The sequence below is a fragment of the Oncorhynchus nerka genome, linkage group LG24 (assembly GCF_034236695.1).
Source record: "Oncorhynchus nerka isolate Pitt River linkage group LG24, Oner_Uvic_2.0, whole genome shotgun sequence".
Taxonomy (NCBI): Eukaryota; Metazoa; Chordata; class Actinopteri; order Salmoniformes; family Salmonidae; genus Oncorhynchus; species Oncorhynchus nerka.
Genome location: NC_088419.1, coordinates 99,601,089 through 99,618,266, shown reverse-complemented (window position 1 = coordinate 99,618,266; position 17,178 = coordinate 99,601,089). Strand labels below are relative to the sequence as shown.

General features: G+C 49.4%; 1 protein-coding gene across 1 annotated transcript in view; it reads left to right on the top strand.

The window, feature by feature from the left end:
* The first annotated feature begins 4,221 nt into the window (after positions 1 to 4,221).
* Positions 4,222 to 17,178, top strand: part of LOC115126995 (mitochondrial import receptor subunit TOM70-like) — a 38,335-nt gene continuing 25,378 nt past the window's right edge. The window contains 1 exon segment of the mRNA XM_065009394.1: positions 4,222 to 4,553. Coding sequence (XP_064865466.1) covers positions 4,308 to 4,553 — 246 coding nt within the window. The 5' untranslated portion in view covers positions 4,222 to 4,307.

Here is a 17,178-nt window from a genome sequence, read left to right as displayed (position 1 = left end):
GCCTACAGGGAGGAGGTGAGGGCCCTCGGAGTGTGGTGTCAGGAAAATAACCTCACACTCAACGTCAACAAAACTAAGGAGATGATTGTGGACTTCAGGAAACAGCAGAGGGAACACCCCCCTATCCACATCGATGGAACAGTAGTGGAGAGGGTAGCAAGTTTTAAGTTCCTCTGCATACACATCACAGACAAACTGAACTGGTCCACTCACACAGACAGCATCGTGAAGAAGGCGCAGCAGCGCCTCTTCAACCTCAGGAGGCTGAAGAAATTCGGCTTGTCACCAAAAGCACTCACAAACTTCTACAGATGCACAATCGAGAGCATCCTGGCGGGCTGTATCACCGCCTGGTACGGCAACTGCTCCGCCCTCAACCGTAAGGCTCTCCAGAGGGTAGTGAGGTCTGCACAACGCATCACCGGGGGCAAACTACCTGCCCTCCAGGACACCTACACCACCCGATGTTACAGGAAGGCCATACAGATCATCAAGGACATCAACCACCCGAGCCACTGCCTGTTCACCCCGCTATCATCCAGAAGGCGAGGTCAGTACAGGTGCATCAAAGCTGGGACCGAGAGACTGAAAAACAGCTTCTATCTCAAGGCCATCAGACTGTTAAACAGCCACCACTAACATTGAGTGGCTGCTGCCAACACACTGAACACTGACACTGACTCAACTCCAGCCACTTTAATAATGGGAATTGATGGGATATGATGTAAATATATCACTAGCCACTTTAAACAATGCTACCTTATATAATGTTACTTACCCTACATTATTCATCTCATATGCATACGTATATACTGTACCCTATATCATCGACTGCATCCTTATGTAATACATGTATCACTAGCCACTTTAACTATGCCACTTTGTTTACATACTCATCTCATATGTATATACTGTACTCAATACCATCTACTGTATCTTGCCTATGCTGCTCTGTACCATCACTCATTCATATATCCTTACGTACATATTCTTTATCCCCTTACACTGTGTATAAGACAGTAGTTTTGGAATTGTTAGTTAGATTACTTGTTGGTTATTACTGCATTGTCGGAACTAGAAGCACAAGCATTTCGCTACACTCGCATTAACATCTGCTAACCATGTGTATGTGACAAATAAAATTTGATTTGATTTGATTTTTATATAGTATGTAGTATACAGTATTTTAGTATGGGTGTTGGAACACAGCTCTAGTCTCTAGACCTATAGACTAATAGTATATAGTATGTAGTATACAGTATGTTAGTATGGGTATTGGAACACAGCTCTAGACCTATACCCTATAGACTAATAGTATATAGTATACAGTATGTTAGTATGGGTATTGGAACACAGCTCTAGTCTCTAGACCTATAGACTAATAGTATATAGTATGTAGTATACAGTATGTTAGTATGGGTGTTGGAACACAGCTCTAGTCCTATAGACTAATAGTATATAGTATATAGTATACAGTATGTTAGTATGGGTGTTGGAACACAGCTCTAGTCTCTAGACCTATAGACTAATAGTATATAGTATGTAGTATACAGTATGTTAGTATGGGTGTTGGAACACAGCTCTAGTCTCTAGACCTATAGACTAATAGTATATAGTATGTAGTATACAGTATGTTAGTATGGGTATTGGAACACAGCTCTAGTCTCTAGACCTATAGACTAATAGTATATAGTATGTAGTATACAGTATGTTAGTATGGGTGTTGGAACACAGCTCTAGACCTATAGACTAATAGTATATAGTATGTAGTATACAGTATGTTAGTATGGGTGTTGGAACACAGCTCTAGTCTCTAGACCTATAGACTAATAGTATATAGTATGTAGTATACAGTATGTTAGTATGGGTGTTGGAACACAGCTCTAGACCTATAGACTAATAGTATATAGTATGTAGTATACAGTATGTTAGTATGGGTGTTGGAACACAGCTCTAGACCTATAGACTAATAGTATATAGTATACAGTATGTTAGTATGGGAACACAGCTCTAGTCTCTAGACCTATAGACTAATAGTATATAGTATACAGTATGTTAGTATGGGTATTGGAACACAGCTCTAGTCTCTAGACCTATAGACTAATAGTATATAGTATATAGTATATAGTATACAGTATGTTAGTATGGGTATTGGAACACAGCTCTAGTCTCTAGACCTATAGACTAATAGTATATAGTATATAGTATATAGTATGTTAGTATGGGTATTAGAACACAGCTCTAGTCTCTAGGCCTATAGACTAATAGTATATAGTATATAGTATGTAGTATACAGTCTTTTAGTATGGGTATTGGAACACAGCTCTAGTCTCTAGACCTATAGACTAATAGTATATAGTATGTAGTATACAGTATGTTAGTATGGGTGTTGGAACACAGCTCTAGTCTCTAGACCTATAGACTAATAGTATATAGTATGTAGTATACAGTATGTTAGTATGGGTGTTGGAACACAGCTCTAGTCTCTAGACCTATAGACTAATAGTATATAGTATGTAGTATACAGTATGTTAGTATGGGTATTGGAACACAGCTCTAGACCTATAGACTAATAGTATATAGTATACAGTATGTTAGTATGGGTATTGGAACACAGCTCTAGTCTCTAGACCTATAGACTAATAGTATATAGTATACAGTATGTTAGTATGGGTATTGGAACACAGCTCTAGTCTCTAGACCTATAGACTAATAGTATATAGTATATAGTATATAGTATACAGTGTGTTGGTATGGGTATTGGAACACAGCTCTAGACCTATAGACTAATAGTATATAGTATACAGTATGTTAGTATGGGAACACAGCTCTAGTCTCTAGACCTATAGACTAATAGTATATAGTATACAGTATGTTAGTATGGGTATTGGAACACAGCTCTAGTCTCTAGACCTATAGACTAATAGTATATAGTATATAGTATACAGTATGTTAGTATGGGTATTGGAACACAGCTCTAGTCTCTAGACCTATAGACTAATAGTATATAGTATATAGTATGTTAGTATGGGTATTAGAACACAGCTCTAGTCTCTAGGCCTATAGACTAATAGTATATAGTATATAGTATGTAGTATACAGTCTTTTAGTATGGGTATTGGAACACAGCTCTAGTCTCTAGACCTATAGACTAATAGTATATAGTATGTAGTATACAGTATGTTAGTATGGGTATTGGAACACAGCTCTAGTCTCTAGACCTATAGACTAATAGTATATAGTATATAGTATGTAGTATACAGTATGTTAGTATGGGTATTGGAACACAGCTCTAGTCTCTAGACCTATAGACTAATAGTATATAGTATATAGTATATAGTATACAGTGTGTTGGTATGGGTATTGGAACACAGCTCTAGACCTATAGACTAATAGTATATAGTATACAGTATGTTAGTATGGGAACACAGCTCTAGTCTCTAGACCTATAGACTAATAGTATATAGTATATAGTATACAGTATGTTAGTATGGGTATTGGAACACAGCTCTAGTCTCTAGACCTATAGACTAATAGTATATAGTATATAGTATACAGTATGTTAGTATGGGTATTGGAACACAGCTCTAGTCTCTAGACCTATAGACTAATAGTATATAGTATATAGTATACAGTATGTTAGTATGGGTATTGGAACACAGCTCTAGTCTCTAGACCTATAGACTAATAGTATATAGTATATAGTATGTAGTATACAGTATGTTAGTATGGGTATTGGAACACAGCTCTAGTCTCTAGACCTATAGACTAATAATATATAGTATATAGTATGTTAGTATGGGTATTAGAACACAGCTCTAGTCTCTAGGCCTATAGACTAATAGTATATAGTATATAGTATGTAGTATACAGTCTGTTAGTATGGGTATTCGAATGCAGCTTTGGTCTCAATATGACACCTTGTTAAAATAAAGGTTAATAACATTAACAGTTTATGTGAGTGTTAAATAATGACCATCTTTATCAGTGGTAAAGCACAGGTGGTAAAGCACAACAAATACAGACATACTGTATCTCTCATAGTCAAGGTGGGTCTGTTGATATTCATTTGTTGCAGCCTCCATTACATACAACGTACACTAGATGGGGGCCTTGCACTGCATGTCATTTTGCAGTGGTGTTTTTGTTGTTGACGTCCAGTGTAGTCCGGAAGTACAGAGTACCTCGCCCCGGTTGCAGTTGCAAGGCGCCCGCCAGTATCCCAAGATTCCGCTGTTTCGGCAATGACCTCACCGATAACGGAGTCGGTAGTGTAAGCAGTGTTGTGTGCTCTCCTTGCATGGTGGATGATGGCCGCTTCAAAGCCCGTTGAGCCGCAGTCCGGGAGCAGTCTCCCTCGCTGGCAGCTGGCCCTCCTGATCGGAACCCCCATAGTGCTGGGTGTAGGAGCTGTTTACCTGTGGAACCGCAGCAAGACGAAGGACTCACCGGGGAAACGGAATGGGGAACGGACAACTCCAGAAGGCAGCGCGAGCCCCGTCCAGGGCCAAGACGGCGCAGCTAACCGAACCAGTCGCGAGCTGGAGGACATGGTATGAATCTCAGGCTCTCCTAGATATAACTCTGCTTTACTTCATTTTTCCTGCCCAGCCTGGTACTAGCTATAACACTAAATCCGTGTTCCTTGAGCAGAATTTGTTCAGTACCGAAATACATTCAAGGACAGACTGTCAATGAATCCCACCTACATGTAGCAGATGGCCGCTAACTAGCTAGGTAGCAAGTTAGAATGGTAAAAAAAAGCACGCTAACTAACGTTAACTAGGCGCCTAAATAACCATTTCAATGAAGGAAACGAATGTAGTTACACTAAGTCATATTTAGCGTGGTATGAGCTAAACATTTCGCTAACTAGCTAGTTGAACTGAGAGCCAAGCACATGTTTGACTAATTCTATAGAGCCATCAAGAAGGATTCATACCCCTTGACTTTTTAAATTTAACCTTAACCGGGAGGCAAGTCAGTTAAGAACAAATTCGTATTTACAATGACGGCCTAGGAACAGTGGGTTAACTGTCTGTTCAGGGGCAGAACGACAGATTTTTAACCTGTCAGCTCGGGGATTTGCTCTAGCAACCTCCCGGTCCAACTCTCTAACCACTAGGTTACCTGCCTCCCGGTCCAACTCTCTAACCACTAGGCTACCTGCCTCCCGGTCCAACTCTCTAACCACTAGGCTACCTGCCTCCCGGTCCAACTCTCTAACCACTAGGCTACCTGCCTCCCGGTCCAACTCTCTAACCACTAGGCTACCTGCCTCCCGGTCCAACTCTCTAACCACTAGGCTACCTGCCTCCCGGTCCAACTCTCTAACCACTAGGCTACCTGCCTCCCGGTCCAACTCTCTAACCACTAGGCTACCTGCCTCCCGGTCCAACTCTCTAACCACTAGGCTACCTGCCTCCCGGTCCAACTCTCAGACCACTAGGCTACCTGCTTCCCGGTCCAACTCTCTAACCACTAGGCTACCTGCCTCCCGGTCCAACTCTCTAACCACTAGGCTACCTGCCTCCCGGTCCAACTCTCTAACCACTAGGCTACCTGCCTCCCGGTCCAACTCTCTAACCACTAGGCTACCTGCCTCCCGGTCCAACTCTCTAACCACTAGGCTACCTGCCTCCCGGTCCAACTCTCTAACCACTAGGCTACCTGCCTCCCGGTCCAACTCTCTAACCACTAGGCTACCTGCCTCCCGGTCCAACTCTCTAACCACTAGGCTACCTGCCTCCCGGTCCAACTCTCTAACCACTAGGCTACCTGCCTCCCGGTCCAACTCTCAGACCACTAGGCTACCTGCCTCCCGGTCCAACACTCTAACCACTAGGCTACCTGCCTCCCGGTCCAACACTCTAACCACTAGGCTACCTGCCTCCCGGTCCAACACTCTAACCACTAGGCTACCTGCCTCCCGGTCCAACTCTCTAACCACTAGGCTACCTGCCTCCCGGTCCAACTCTCAGACCACTAGGCTACCTGCCTCCCGGTCCAACACTCTAACCACTAGGCTACCTGCCTCCCGGTCCAACACTCTAACCACTAGGCTACCTGCCTCCCGGTCCAACTCTCTAACCACTAGGCTACCTGCCTCCCGGTCCAACTCTCTAACCACTAGGCTACCTGCCTCCCGGTCCAACTCTCTAACCACTAGGCTACCTGCCTCCCGGTCCAACTCTCTAACCACTAGGCTACCTGCCTCCCGGTCCAACTCTCTAACCACTAGGCTACCTGCCTCCCGGTCCAACTCTAACCACTGTTAGGCTACCTGCCTCCCGGTCCAACTCTCAGACCACTAGGCTACCTGCCTCCCGGTCCAACACTCTAACCACTAGGCTACCTGCCTCCCGGTCCAACTCTCTAACCACTAGGCTACCTGCCTCCCGGTCCTACTCTCTAACCACTAGGCTACCTGCCTCCCGGTCCAACTCTCTAACCACTAGGCTACCTGCCTCCCGGTCCTACTCTCTAACCACTAGGCTACCTGCCTCCCGGTCCAACTCTCTAACCACTAGGCTACCTGCCTCCCGGTCCAACTCTCTAACCACTAGGCTACCTGCCTCCCGGTCCAACTCTCAGACCACTAGGCTACCTGCCTCCCGGTCCAACACTCTAACCACTAGGCTACCTGCCTCCCGGTCCAACTCTCTAACCACTAGGCTACCTGCCTCCCGGTCCAACTCTCTAACCACTAGGCTACCTGCCTCCCGGTCCAACTCTCTAACCACTAGGCTACCTGCCTCCCGGTCCAACTCTCTAACCACTAGGCTACCTGCCTCCCGGTCCAACTCTCTAACCACTAGGCTACCTGCCTCCCGGTCCAACTCTCTAACCACTAGGCTACCTGCCTCCCGGTCCTACTCTCTAACCACTAGGCTACCTGCCGCCCCAAAATAGATCTTGTCCAGTACGGGTATCAAACCCGCAACCTTTGCGTTATCTTAGCTGAAGCTAACCAGACTTTTTTTGTTTTTTATTTTTTTATTTAACCAGGTAGGCCAGTTGAGAACACCTTTATTTAACCAGGTAGGCCAGTTGAGAACAAGTTCTCATTTACAACTTCAAAAAGTGTATTACTTTGCCAAGTCTTTTACAGTATTACTTTAGTGCCTTGTTGCAAACAAGGTTTTGGAGTATTAGTATTCTGTACAGGCTTAGTTCTTTTCACTGTGTCAATTAGTTTAGTATTGTGGAGTAACTACAATGTTGTTGATCCATCCTCAAGTTTTCTCCTGTCACAACCATTAAACTCTGTAACTGTTTTAAAGTCACCATTGGCCTCATGGTGAAATCCCTGAGCAGTTTCCTTCTTCTCCGGCAACTGAGTTAGGAAGGACGCCTGTATCTTTGTAGTGATTGGGTGTATTGATACACTATCTAAAGTGTAATAACTTCACCATGATCAAAGGGATATTCAAGGTGTGCTTTTTTAAAACATTTTACCCATTGAGGCTTTGGAAAACCTCCCTGGTCTTTGGTTGAATCTGTTTTGAAATTCACTGCTCGACCTGAGGGACCTTCCAGATAATTGTATGTGTGGGGTAGATTATGTGTGGGGTAGATTATGTGTGGGGTAGATTATGTGTGGGGTAGAGAGATGTGTGGGGTAGAGAGATGTGTGAGGTACAGAGATGTGTGGGGTACAGAGATGTGTGTGCTTTTTTAAACATTTTACCCATCGAGGCTTTGGAAAACATCCCTGGTCTTTGGTTGAATCTGTTTTGAAATTCAGTGCTGGACTGAGGGACCTTACAGATGTAGTCATTCAAAATCATGTTAAACAACTTATTTAGCGGTTGAATACTTATTGACTCAAGACATATACATTTTTCATTTATTTATTAATTTGTAACAATTTCAATAAACATAATTCCACTTTGACATTATGGGGTATTGTGTGTGTTTTGGCCAGTGACCTTAAACAATCTCAATTGTATCCCTTTTATAGATTCAGGTAACAACAAAATGTGGAAAAAGGGGTGTGCCCTTGCTTTTTTCCTTTCATTGACTCGTTAGCTAACGAGTCACCAAACACTACGGATGGTCAGAACTCCTGCTCATTGGTTGGTCTCTGTGATTGCCCTTGTTCCCATAGTTGGTAAGAGGGGACAGATCTTAATTGGTTCAGACAGGGAAGGGCTTGCCAGTCGAACAAAAAGTCTGATCCTGAATCTGCATTTAAAGGTAGCTACGTAGTTCTGACATCTTGTTGTGTTACTTGCTTGTACACATTCACACAACCCAATCAATGTGACAAGTCCACAGTCAGTGTTGTATAGAAACCTTCCACTGCACTGCCTCACTCCATTCTGAGTTCATTTGTAACCTGCTAGCTACACCCAACATGAGTCCACAGTTCAAAGTCTCTCCTCATTTGAATGAATTCACCCACAGAAGTGATCTGTCTGTGATGAGCCTAACGTCTAGCTATGCAGGTGAGCTGCCAATGAGTAAGGCACACAATCATACCATTATTGTGGACTGTCAGATTAATATAATAGTTTGAATAAAACATTTGCAAGAACGATTTCCCTAATAATCCTGTTTACATGGACTGAAATCCGGCTACCTGTTGGGACTTCGTCAATCAAAATAAACGTTCTAATACAGCGACCATGTTCTTTTTGGGAAGCGTATTTGATTTGATAAAATGTGTATGTTTACTAAAATGCATACTCCCCTCACTCGCCCTAAAGAGGGAGGCCCACTCGCCCCTAAAGGGGAGGCCCACTCGCCCCTAAGGGGGGAGGCCCACTCGCCCCTAAGGGGGGAGGCCCACTCGCCCCTAAGGGGGAGGCCCACTCGCCCCTAAGGGGGGAGGCCCACTCGCCCCTAAGGGGGGAGGCCCACTCGCCCCTAAGGGGGGAGGCCCACTCGCCCCAAAGGGGGAGGCCCACTCGCCCCCAAGGGGAGGCCCACTCGCCCCTAAGGGGGAGGCCCACGCCCCTAAGGGGAGGCCCACTCGCCCCCAAGGGGGAGGCCCACTCGCCCCTAAGGGGAGGCCCACTCGCCCCTAAGGGGGAGGCCCACCGCCCCTAAGGGGGAGGCCCACTCGCCCCTAAGGGGGAGGCCCACTCGCCCCTAAGGGGAGGCCCACTCGCCCCTAAGGGGAGGCCCACCTCGCCCCCAAGGGGAGGCCCACTCGCCCCTAAGGGGGAGGCCCACTCGCCCCTAAAGGGGAGGCCCACTCGCCCTAAAGAGGGAGGCCCACTCGCCCCTAAAGAGGGAGGCCCACTCGCCCCAAGGGGGAGGCCCACTAAGGGGAGGCCCTATAGAGCCCAAAGGGGGGAGGCCCACTCGCCCCTAAAGGGGAGGCCCACTCGCCCCTAAGGGGAGGCCCACTCGCCCCAAGGGGAGGCCCACTCGCCCCCAAGGGGGAGGCCCACTCGCCCCCAAGGGGAGGCCCACTCGCCCTAAGGGGAGGCCCACCGCCCCTAAGGGGAGGCCCACTCCCGCCCCTAAGGGGAGGCCCACCGCCCCTAAGGGGGAGGCCCACTCGCCCCCTAAAGGGGGAGGCCCACTCGCCCCTAAGGGGGGAGGCCCACTCGCCCCTAAGGGGGGAGGCCCACTCGCCCCTAAGGGGGGAGGCCCACTCGCCCCTAAGGGGGAGGCCCACTCGCCCCCAAGGGGAGGCCCACCCGCCCCTAAGGGGGAGGCCCACTCGCCCCAAGGGGAGGCCCACTCGCCCAAGGGGGAGGCCCACTGCCCCTAAGGGGAGGCCCACTCGCCCCTAAGGGGAGGCCCACTCGTCCCCCAAGGGGAGGCCCACTAGGCTACCGCCCCCTAAGGGGGAGGCCCACTAACCCCAAGGGGGGAGGCCCACCGTCCCCCTAAGGGGAGGCCCACTCGCCCCTAAGGGGGAGGCCCACTCGCCCCTAAGGGGAGGCCCACTCGCCCCTAAGGGGGAGGCCCACTCGCCCCAAGGGGGGAGGCCCACTCGCCCCTAAGGGGAGGCCCACTCGCCCCTAAGGGGAGGCCCACTCTCCCCTAAGGCCCACTGCCCCCGCCCCTAAGGGGAGGCCCACCGCCCCCAAGGGGGAGGCCCACTCGCCCCTAAGGGGGATTTTAAGAGAAGGTGTTTAAATTACTACTATTCAATTATTAGTGTGCATGTAAACTTACTCAATGTCAGGGCTGCAGGTCAGCACCATGAAGCTCACTCCTCCTTAGTGTCTTTAGGCTGAGTGGTTCAATGTCAGGGCTGCAGGTCAGCACCATGAAGCCCAATCCTCCTTAGTGTCTTTAGGCTGAGTGGTTCAATGTCAGGGCTGCAGGTCAGCACCATGAAGCCCACTCCTCCTTAGTGTCTTTAGGCTGAGTGGTTCAATGTCAGGGCTGCAGGTCAGCACCATGAAGCTCACTCCTCCTTAGTGTCTTTAGGCTGAGTGGTTCAATGTCAGGGCTGCAGGTCAGCACCATGAAGCTCACTCCTCCCTAGTGTCTTTAGGCTGAGTGGTTCAATGTCAGGGCTGCAGGTCAGCACCATGAAGCTCACTCCTCCTTAGTGTCTTTAGGCTGAGTGGTTCAATGTCAGGGCTGCAGGTCAGCACCATGAAGCTCACTCCTCCTTAGTGTCTTTAGGCTGAGTGGTTCAATGTCAGGGCTGCAGGTCAGCACCATGAAGCTCACTCCTCCTTAGTGTCTTTAGGCTGAGTAGTTCAATGTCAGGGCTGCAGGTCAGCACCATGAAGCTCACTCCTCCTTAGTGTCTTTAGGCTGAGTGGTTCAATGTCAGGGCTGCAGGTCAGCACCATGAAGCTCACTCCTCCTTAGTGTCTTTAGGCTGAGTGGTTCAATGTCAGGGCTGCAGGTCAGCACCATGAAGCTCACTCCTCCTTAGTGTCTTTAGGCTGAGTGGTTCAATGTCAGGGCTGCAGGTCAGCACCATGAAGCTCACTCCTCCTTAGTGTCTTTAGGCTGAGTGGTTCAATGTCAGGGCTGCAGGTCAGCACCATGAAGCCCACTCCTCCTTAGTGTCTTTAGGCTGAGTGGTTCAATGTCAGGGCTGCAGGTCAGCACCATGAAGCTCACTCCTCCTTAGTGTCTTTAGGCTGAGTGGTTCAATGTCAGGGCTGCAGGTCAGCACCATGAAGCCCACTCCTCCTTAGTGTCTTTAGGCTGAGAGGTTCAATGTCAGGGCTGCAGGTCAGCACCATGAAGCTCACTCCTCCTTAGTGTCTTTAGGCTGAGTGGTTCAATGTCAGGGCTGCAGGTCAGCACCATGAAGCTCACTCCTCCTTAGTGTCTTTAGGCTGAGTGGTTCAATGTCAGGGCTGCAGGTCAGCACCATGAAGCTCACTCCTCCTTAGTGTCTTTAGGCTGAGTGGTTCAATGTCAGGGCTGCAGGTCAGCACCATGAAGCTCACTCCTCCTTAGTGTCTTTAGGCTGAGTGGTTCAATGTCAGGGCTGCAGGTCAGCACCATGAAGCTCACTCCTCCTTAGTGTCTTTAGGCTGAGTGGTTCAATGTCAGGGCTGCAGGTCAGCACCATGAAGCTCACTCCTCCTTAGTGTCTTTAGGCTGAGTGGTTCAATGTCAGGGCTGCAGGTCAGCACCATGAAGCTCACTCCTCCTTAGTGTCTTTAGGCTGAGTGGTTCAATGTCAGGGCTGCAGGTCAGCACCATGAAGCTCACTCCTCCTTAGTGTCTTTAGGCTGAGTGGTTCAATGTCAGGGCTGCAGGTCAGCACCATGAAGCTCACTCCTCCTTAGTGTCTTTAGGCTGAGTGGTTCAATGTCAGGGCTGCAGGTCAGCACCATGAAGCTCACTCCTCCTTAGTGTCTTTAGGCTGAGTGGTTCAATGTCAGGGCTGCAGGTCAGCACCATGAAGCTCACTCCTCCTTAGTGTCTTTAGGCTGAGTGGTTCAATGTCAGGGCTGCAGGTCAGCACCATGAAGCTCACTCCTCCTTAGTGTCTTTAGGCTGAGTAGTTCAATGTCAGGGCTGCAGGTCAGCACCATGAAGCTCACTCCTCCTTAGTGTCTTTAGGCTGAGTGGTTCAATGTCAGGGCTGCAGGTCAGCACCATGAAGCTCACTCCTCCTTAGTGTCTTTAGGCTGAGTGGTTCAATGTCAGGGCTGCAGGTCAGCACCATGAAGCTCACTCCTCCTTAGTGTCTTTAGGCTGAGTGGTTCAATGTCAGGGCTGCAGGTCAGCACCATGAAGCTCACTCCTCCTTAGTGTCTTTAGGCTGAGTGGTTCAATGTCAGGGCTGCAGGTCAGCACCATGAAGCTCACTCCTCCTTAGTGTCTTTAGGCTGAGTGGTTCAATGTCAGGGCTGCAGGTCAGCACCATGAAGCTCACTCCTCCTTAGTGTCTTTAGGCTGAGTGGTTCAATGTCAGGGCTGCAGGTCAGCACCATGAAGCTCACTCCTCCTTAGTGTCTTTAGGCTGAGTGGTTCAATGTCAGGGCTGCAGGTCAGCACCATGAAGCCACTCCTCCTTAGTGTCTTTAGGCTGAGTGGTTCAATGTCAGGGCTGCAGGTCAGCACCATGAAGCCCACTCCTCCTTAGTGTCTTTAGGCTGAGTGGTTCAATGTCAGGGCTGCAGGTCAGCACCATGAAGCCACTCCTCCTTAGTGTCTTTAGGCTGAGTGGTTCAATGTCAGGGCTGCAGGTCAGCACCATGAAGCTCACTCCTCCTTAGTGTCTTTAGGCTGAGTGGTTCAATGTCAGGGCTGCAGGTCAGCACCATGAAGCTCACTCCTCCTTAGTGTCTTTAGGCTGAGTGGTTCAATGTCAGGGCTGCAGGTCAGCACCATGAAGCTCACTCCTCCTTAGTGTCTTTAGGCTGAGTGGTTCAATGTCAGGGCTGCAGGTCAGCACCATGAAGCTCACTCCTCCTTAGTGTCTTTAGGCTGAGTGGTTCAATGTCAGGGCTGCAGGTCAGCACCATGAAGCTCACTCCTCCTTAGTGTCTTTAGGCTGAGTGGTTCAATGTCAGGGCTGCAGGTCAGCACCATGAAGCTCACTCCTCCTTAGTGTCTTTAGGCTGAGTGGTTCAATGTCAGGGCTGCAGGTCAGCACCATGAAGCTCACTCCTCCTTAGTGTCTTTAGGCTGAGTGGTTCAATGTCAGGGCTGCAGGTCAGCACCATGAAGCTCACTCCTCCTTAGTGTCTTTAGGCTGAGTGGTTCAATGTCAGGGCTGCAGGTCAGCACCATGAAGCTCACTCCTCCTTAGTGTCTTTAGGCTGAGTGGTTCAATGTCAGGGCTGCAGGTCAGCACCATGAAGCTCACTCCTCCTTAGTGTCTTTAGGCTGAGTGGTTCAATGTCAGGGCTGCAGGTCAGCACCATGAAGCTCACTCCTCCTTAGTGTCTTTAGGCTGAGTGGTTCAATGTCAGGGCTGCAGGTCAGCACCATGAAGCTCACTCCTCCTTAGTGTCTTTAGGCTGAGTGGTTCAATGTCAGGGCTGCAGGTCAGCACCATGAAGCTCACTCCTCCCTAGTGTCTTTAGGCTGAGTGGTTCAATGTCAGGGCTGCAGGTCAGCACCATGAAGCTCACTCCTCCCTAGTGTCTTTAGGCTGAGTGGTTCAATGTCAGGGCTGCAGGTCAGCACCATGAAGCCCACTCCTCCTTAGTGTCTTTAGGCTGAGTGGTTCAATGTCAGGGCTGCAGGTCAGCACCATGAAGCTCACTCCTCCCTAGTGTCTTTAGGCTGAGTGGTTCAATGTCAGGGCTGCAGGTCAGCACCATGAAGCTCACTCCTCCCTAGTGTCTTTAGGCTTATTTTCAAGCCAACAAGAACCACTCAGCCTGTCTGTCTAGCCCCTCCCTTTCTTGGACATGGTCGATTACACCATCTGAGTGGGATCCCTTCTCACTCCCTGGCGTAGGGGGACAGTGTGGCTGGATGGATGGAGTAGGGGGACAGCCTGGATGGATGGTTAGGGATGGAGTAGGGGACAGTCTGGCTGGATGGATGGTTAGGGATGGAGTAGGGGGACAGTCTGGCTGATATGGATGGTTATGGATGGAGGATGGAGGGGGACAGTCTGGCTGGATGGATGGTTAGGGATGGAGTAGGGGGACAGTCTGGCTGGATGGTTAGGGGGACAATCGGGATGGATGGATGGTTAGGGATGGAGTAGGGGGACAGTCAGGATGGATGGTTAGGGATGGAGTAGGGGGACAGTCTGGCTGGATGGATGGTTAGGGATGGAGTAGGGGGACAGTCTGGCTGGATGGATGGTTAGGGATGGAGTAGGGGGACAGTCAGGATGGATGGTTAGGGATGGAGTAGGGGGACAGTCAGGATGGATGGTTAGGGATGGAGTAGGGGGACAGTCTGGCTGGATGGTTAGGGATGGAGTAGGGGGACAGTCAGGATGGATGGTTAGGGATGGAGTAGGGGGACAGTCTGGCTGGATGGATGGTTAGGGATGGAGTAGGGGGACAGTCTGGCTGGATGGTTAGGGATGGAGTAGGGGGACAGTCTGGCTGGATGGATGGTTTGGGATGGAGTAGGGGGACAGCCTGGATGGATGGTTAGGGATGGAGTAGGGGGACAGTCAGGATGGATGGTTAGGGATGGAGTAGGGGGACAGTCTGGCTGGATGGATGGTTAGGATGGAGTAGGGGGACAGTCTGGCTGGATGGATGGTTAGGGATGGAGTAGGGGGACAGTCTGGCTGGCTGGATGGTTAGGGATGGAGTAGGGGGACAGTCAGGCTGGATGGTTAGGGATGGAGTAGGGGGACAGTCAGGCTGGATGGTTAGGGATGGAGTAGGGGGACAGTCTGGCTGTATGGATGGTTAGGGATGGAGTAGGGGGACAGTCTGGCTGTATGGATGGTTAGGGATGGAGTAGGGGACAGTCTGGCTGGATGGTTAGGGATGGAGTAGGGGGACAGTCTGGCTGGATGGATGGTTAGGGATGGAGTAGGGGGACAGTCTGGCTGTATGGATGGTTAGGGATGGAGTAGGGGGACAGTCTGGCTGGATGGTTAGGATGGAGTAGGGGGACAGTCTGGCTGGATGGATGGTTAGGGATGGAGTAGGGGGACAGTCAGGCTGGATGGTTAGGGATGGAGTAGGGGGACAGTCTGGCTGGATGGTTAGGATGGAGTAGGGGACAGTCTGGCTGGATGGATGGTTAAGGATGGAGTAGGGGGACAGTCAGGCTGGATGGTTAGGGATGGAGTAGGGGACAGTCTGGATGGATGGATGGATGGTTAGGGATGGAGTAGGGGGACAGTCAGGATGGATGGATGGTTAGGGATGGAGTAGGGGGACAGTCTGGCTGGATGGTTAGGGATGGAGTAGGGGGACAGTCTGGCTGGATGGATGGTTAGGGATGGAGTAGGAGGACAGTCTGGCTGGATGGATGGTTAGGTATGGAGTAGGGGGACAGTCAGGCTGGATGGTTAGGGATGGAGTAGGGGGACAGTCAGGCTGGATGGATGGTTAGGATGGAGTAGGGGGACAGTCTGGCTGGATGGATGGTTAGGATGGAGTAGGGGGACAGTCAGGCTGGATGGATGGTTAGGATGGAGTAGGGGGACAGTCAGGCTGGATGGATGGTTAGGATGGAGTAGGGGGACAGTCTGGATGGATGGTTAGGGATGGAGTAGGGGGACAGTCTGGCTGGATGGATGGTTAGGATGGAGTAGGGGGACAGTCTGGCTGGATGGATGGAGTAGGGGGACAGTCTGGCTGGATGGTTAGGGATGGAGTAGGGGACAGTCTGGCTGGATGGATGGTTAGGATGGAGTAGGGGACAGTCTGGCTGGATGGATGGAGTAGGGGACAGTCTGGCTGGATGGTTAGTGATGGAGTAGGGGGACAGTCTGGCTGGATGGATGGTTAGGATGCAGTAGGGGGACAGTCAGGCTGGATGGTTAGGATGGAGTAGGGGGACAGTCAGGCTGGATGGTTAGGGATGGAGTAGGGGGACAGTCTGGCTGGATGGATGGAGTAGGGGGACAGTCTGGCTGGATGGTTAGGGATGGAGTAGGGGGACAGTCAGGATGGATGGTTAGGGATGGAGTAGGGGGACAGCCTGGATGGATGGTTAGGGATGGAGTAGGGGGACAGTCTGGCTGGATGGATGGTTAGGGATGGAGTAGGGGGACAGTCAGGATGGATGGATGGTTAGGATGCAGTAGGGGGACAGTCTGGCTGGATGGATGGTTAGGATGGAGTAGGGGGACAGTCTGGCTGGATGGATGGTTAGGGATGGAGTAGGGGGACAGTCAGGCTGGATGGTTAGGGATGGAGTAGGGGGACAGTCTGGCTGGATGGATGTGTCATGATGTTGGCCTGGGGGGTATGTTTATGACAGTCATAAATACCTCTTTCCCCCTTTTCCCTCTCTCTACCCAACTGAGGTTACATTTGCAAACCCCTTGGTTAACATAGAGATTCTGGGAACATCAGAAGGTGGGGGGAAATTAACTATATTCTGGTAATCCGACCAATGGAACATATGCGGTGGTACTTAATGAATATGATGTCAGTTCGGTTGTCATCTGAGACATTCTCATCAATGATAGGATGACATAAACTCTACAGTGGAAAGTCTACACATCAGAGTTATCGGATTCACATGGAATTGTTGTTCAATTTAAATGTTTGAATATTAAATTATTTGTGATGGGATGAAATGTGATTTTAGCTTCTAAAAAGTGAGATTTGGGTTTTCATAAGAGAGGGCTCTGCTCAATCAGTGGCCCGCCCCTGTGAAGGGACATGGGCTATAAAGCTTTTCAAACACGCCCTCCTCTCCCTTCCTATATAAGCCCTTGACGACAATATAACTTCCTGTTCCGAGGATGTAGGACGACGGTCCAATGTCAGAATGGTTCAGATAATAACTACAGAACGAAGCCAACATCAGCGTGAGCTTTGGTTGCGAATGGTATGAACTTTGAACTCTTATTCACTACAGAAGTGAAACCTCCTAGCCGTTGAGTTAGAAACAGCAGATGCAACGAGTGTTAGGAAGGAACAGACAGAGTATCCCGTCTATCACACAATGACGTTACTACATCGTATCCAATTGACCACCAGAGACATTCTTCAAAGGACTCCGTTTGGCAACACGGCCTTCCATCTACCACCAACCTACCGAAGCGCAGCTCAGAGTAAATATTTATTGCATTTTCCTTTTCCAAATGGGCGGTAATTTAGAATGCAGCAGATACTGTATTTACGATAA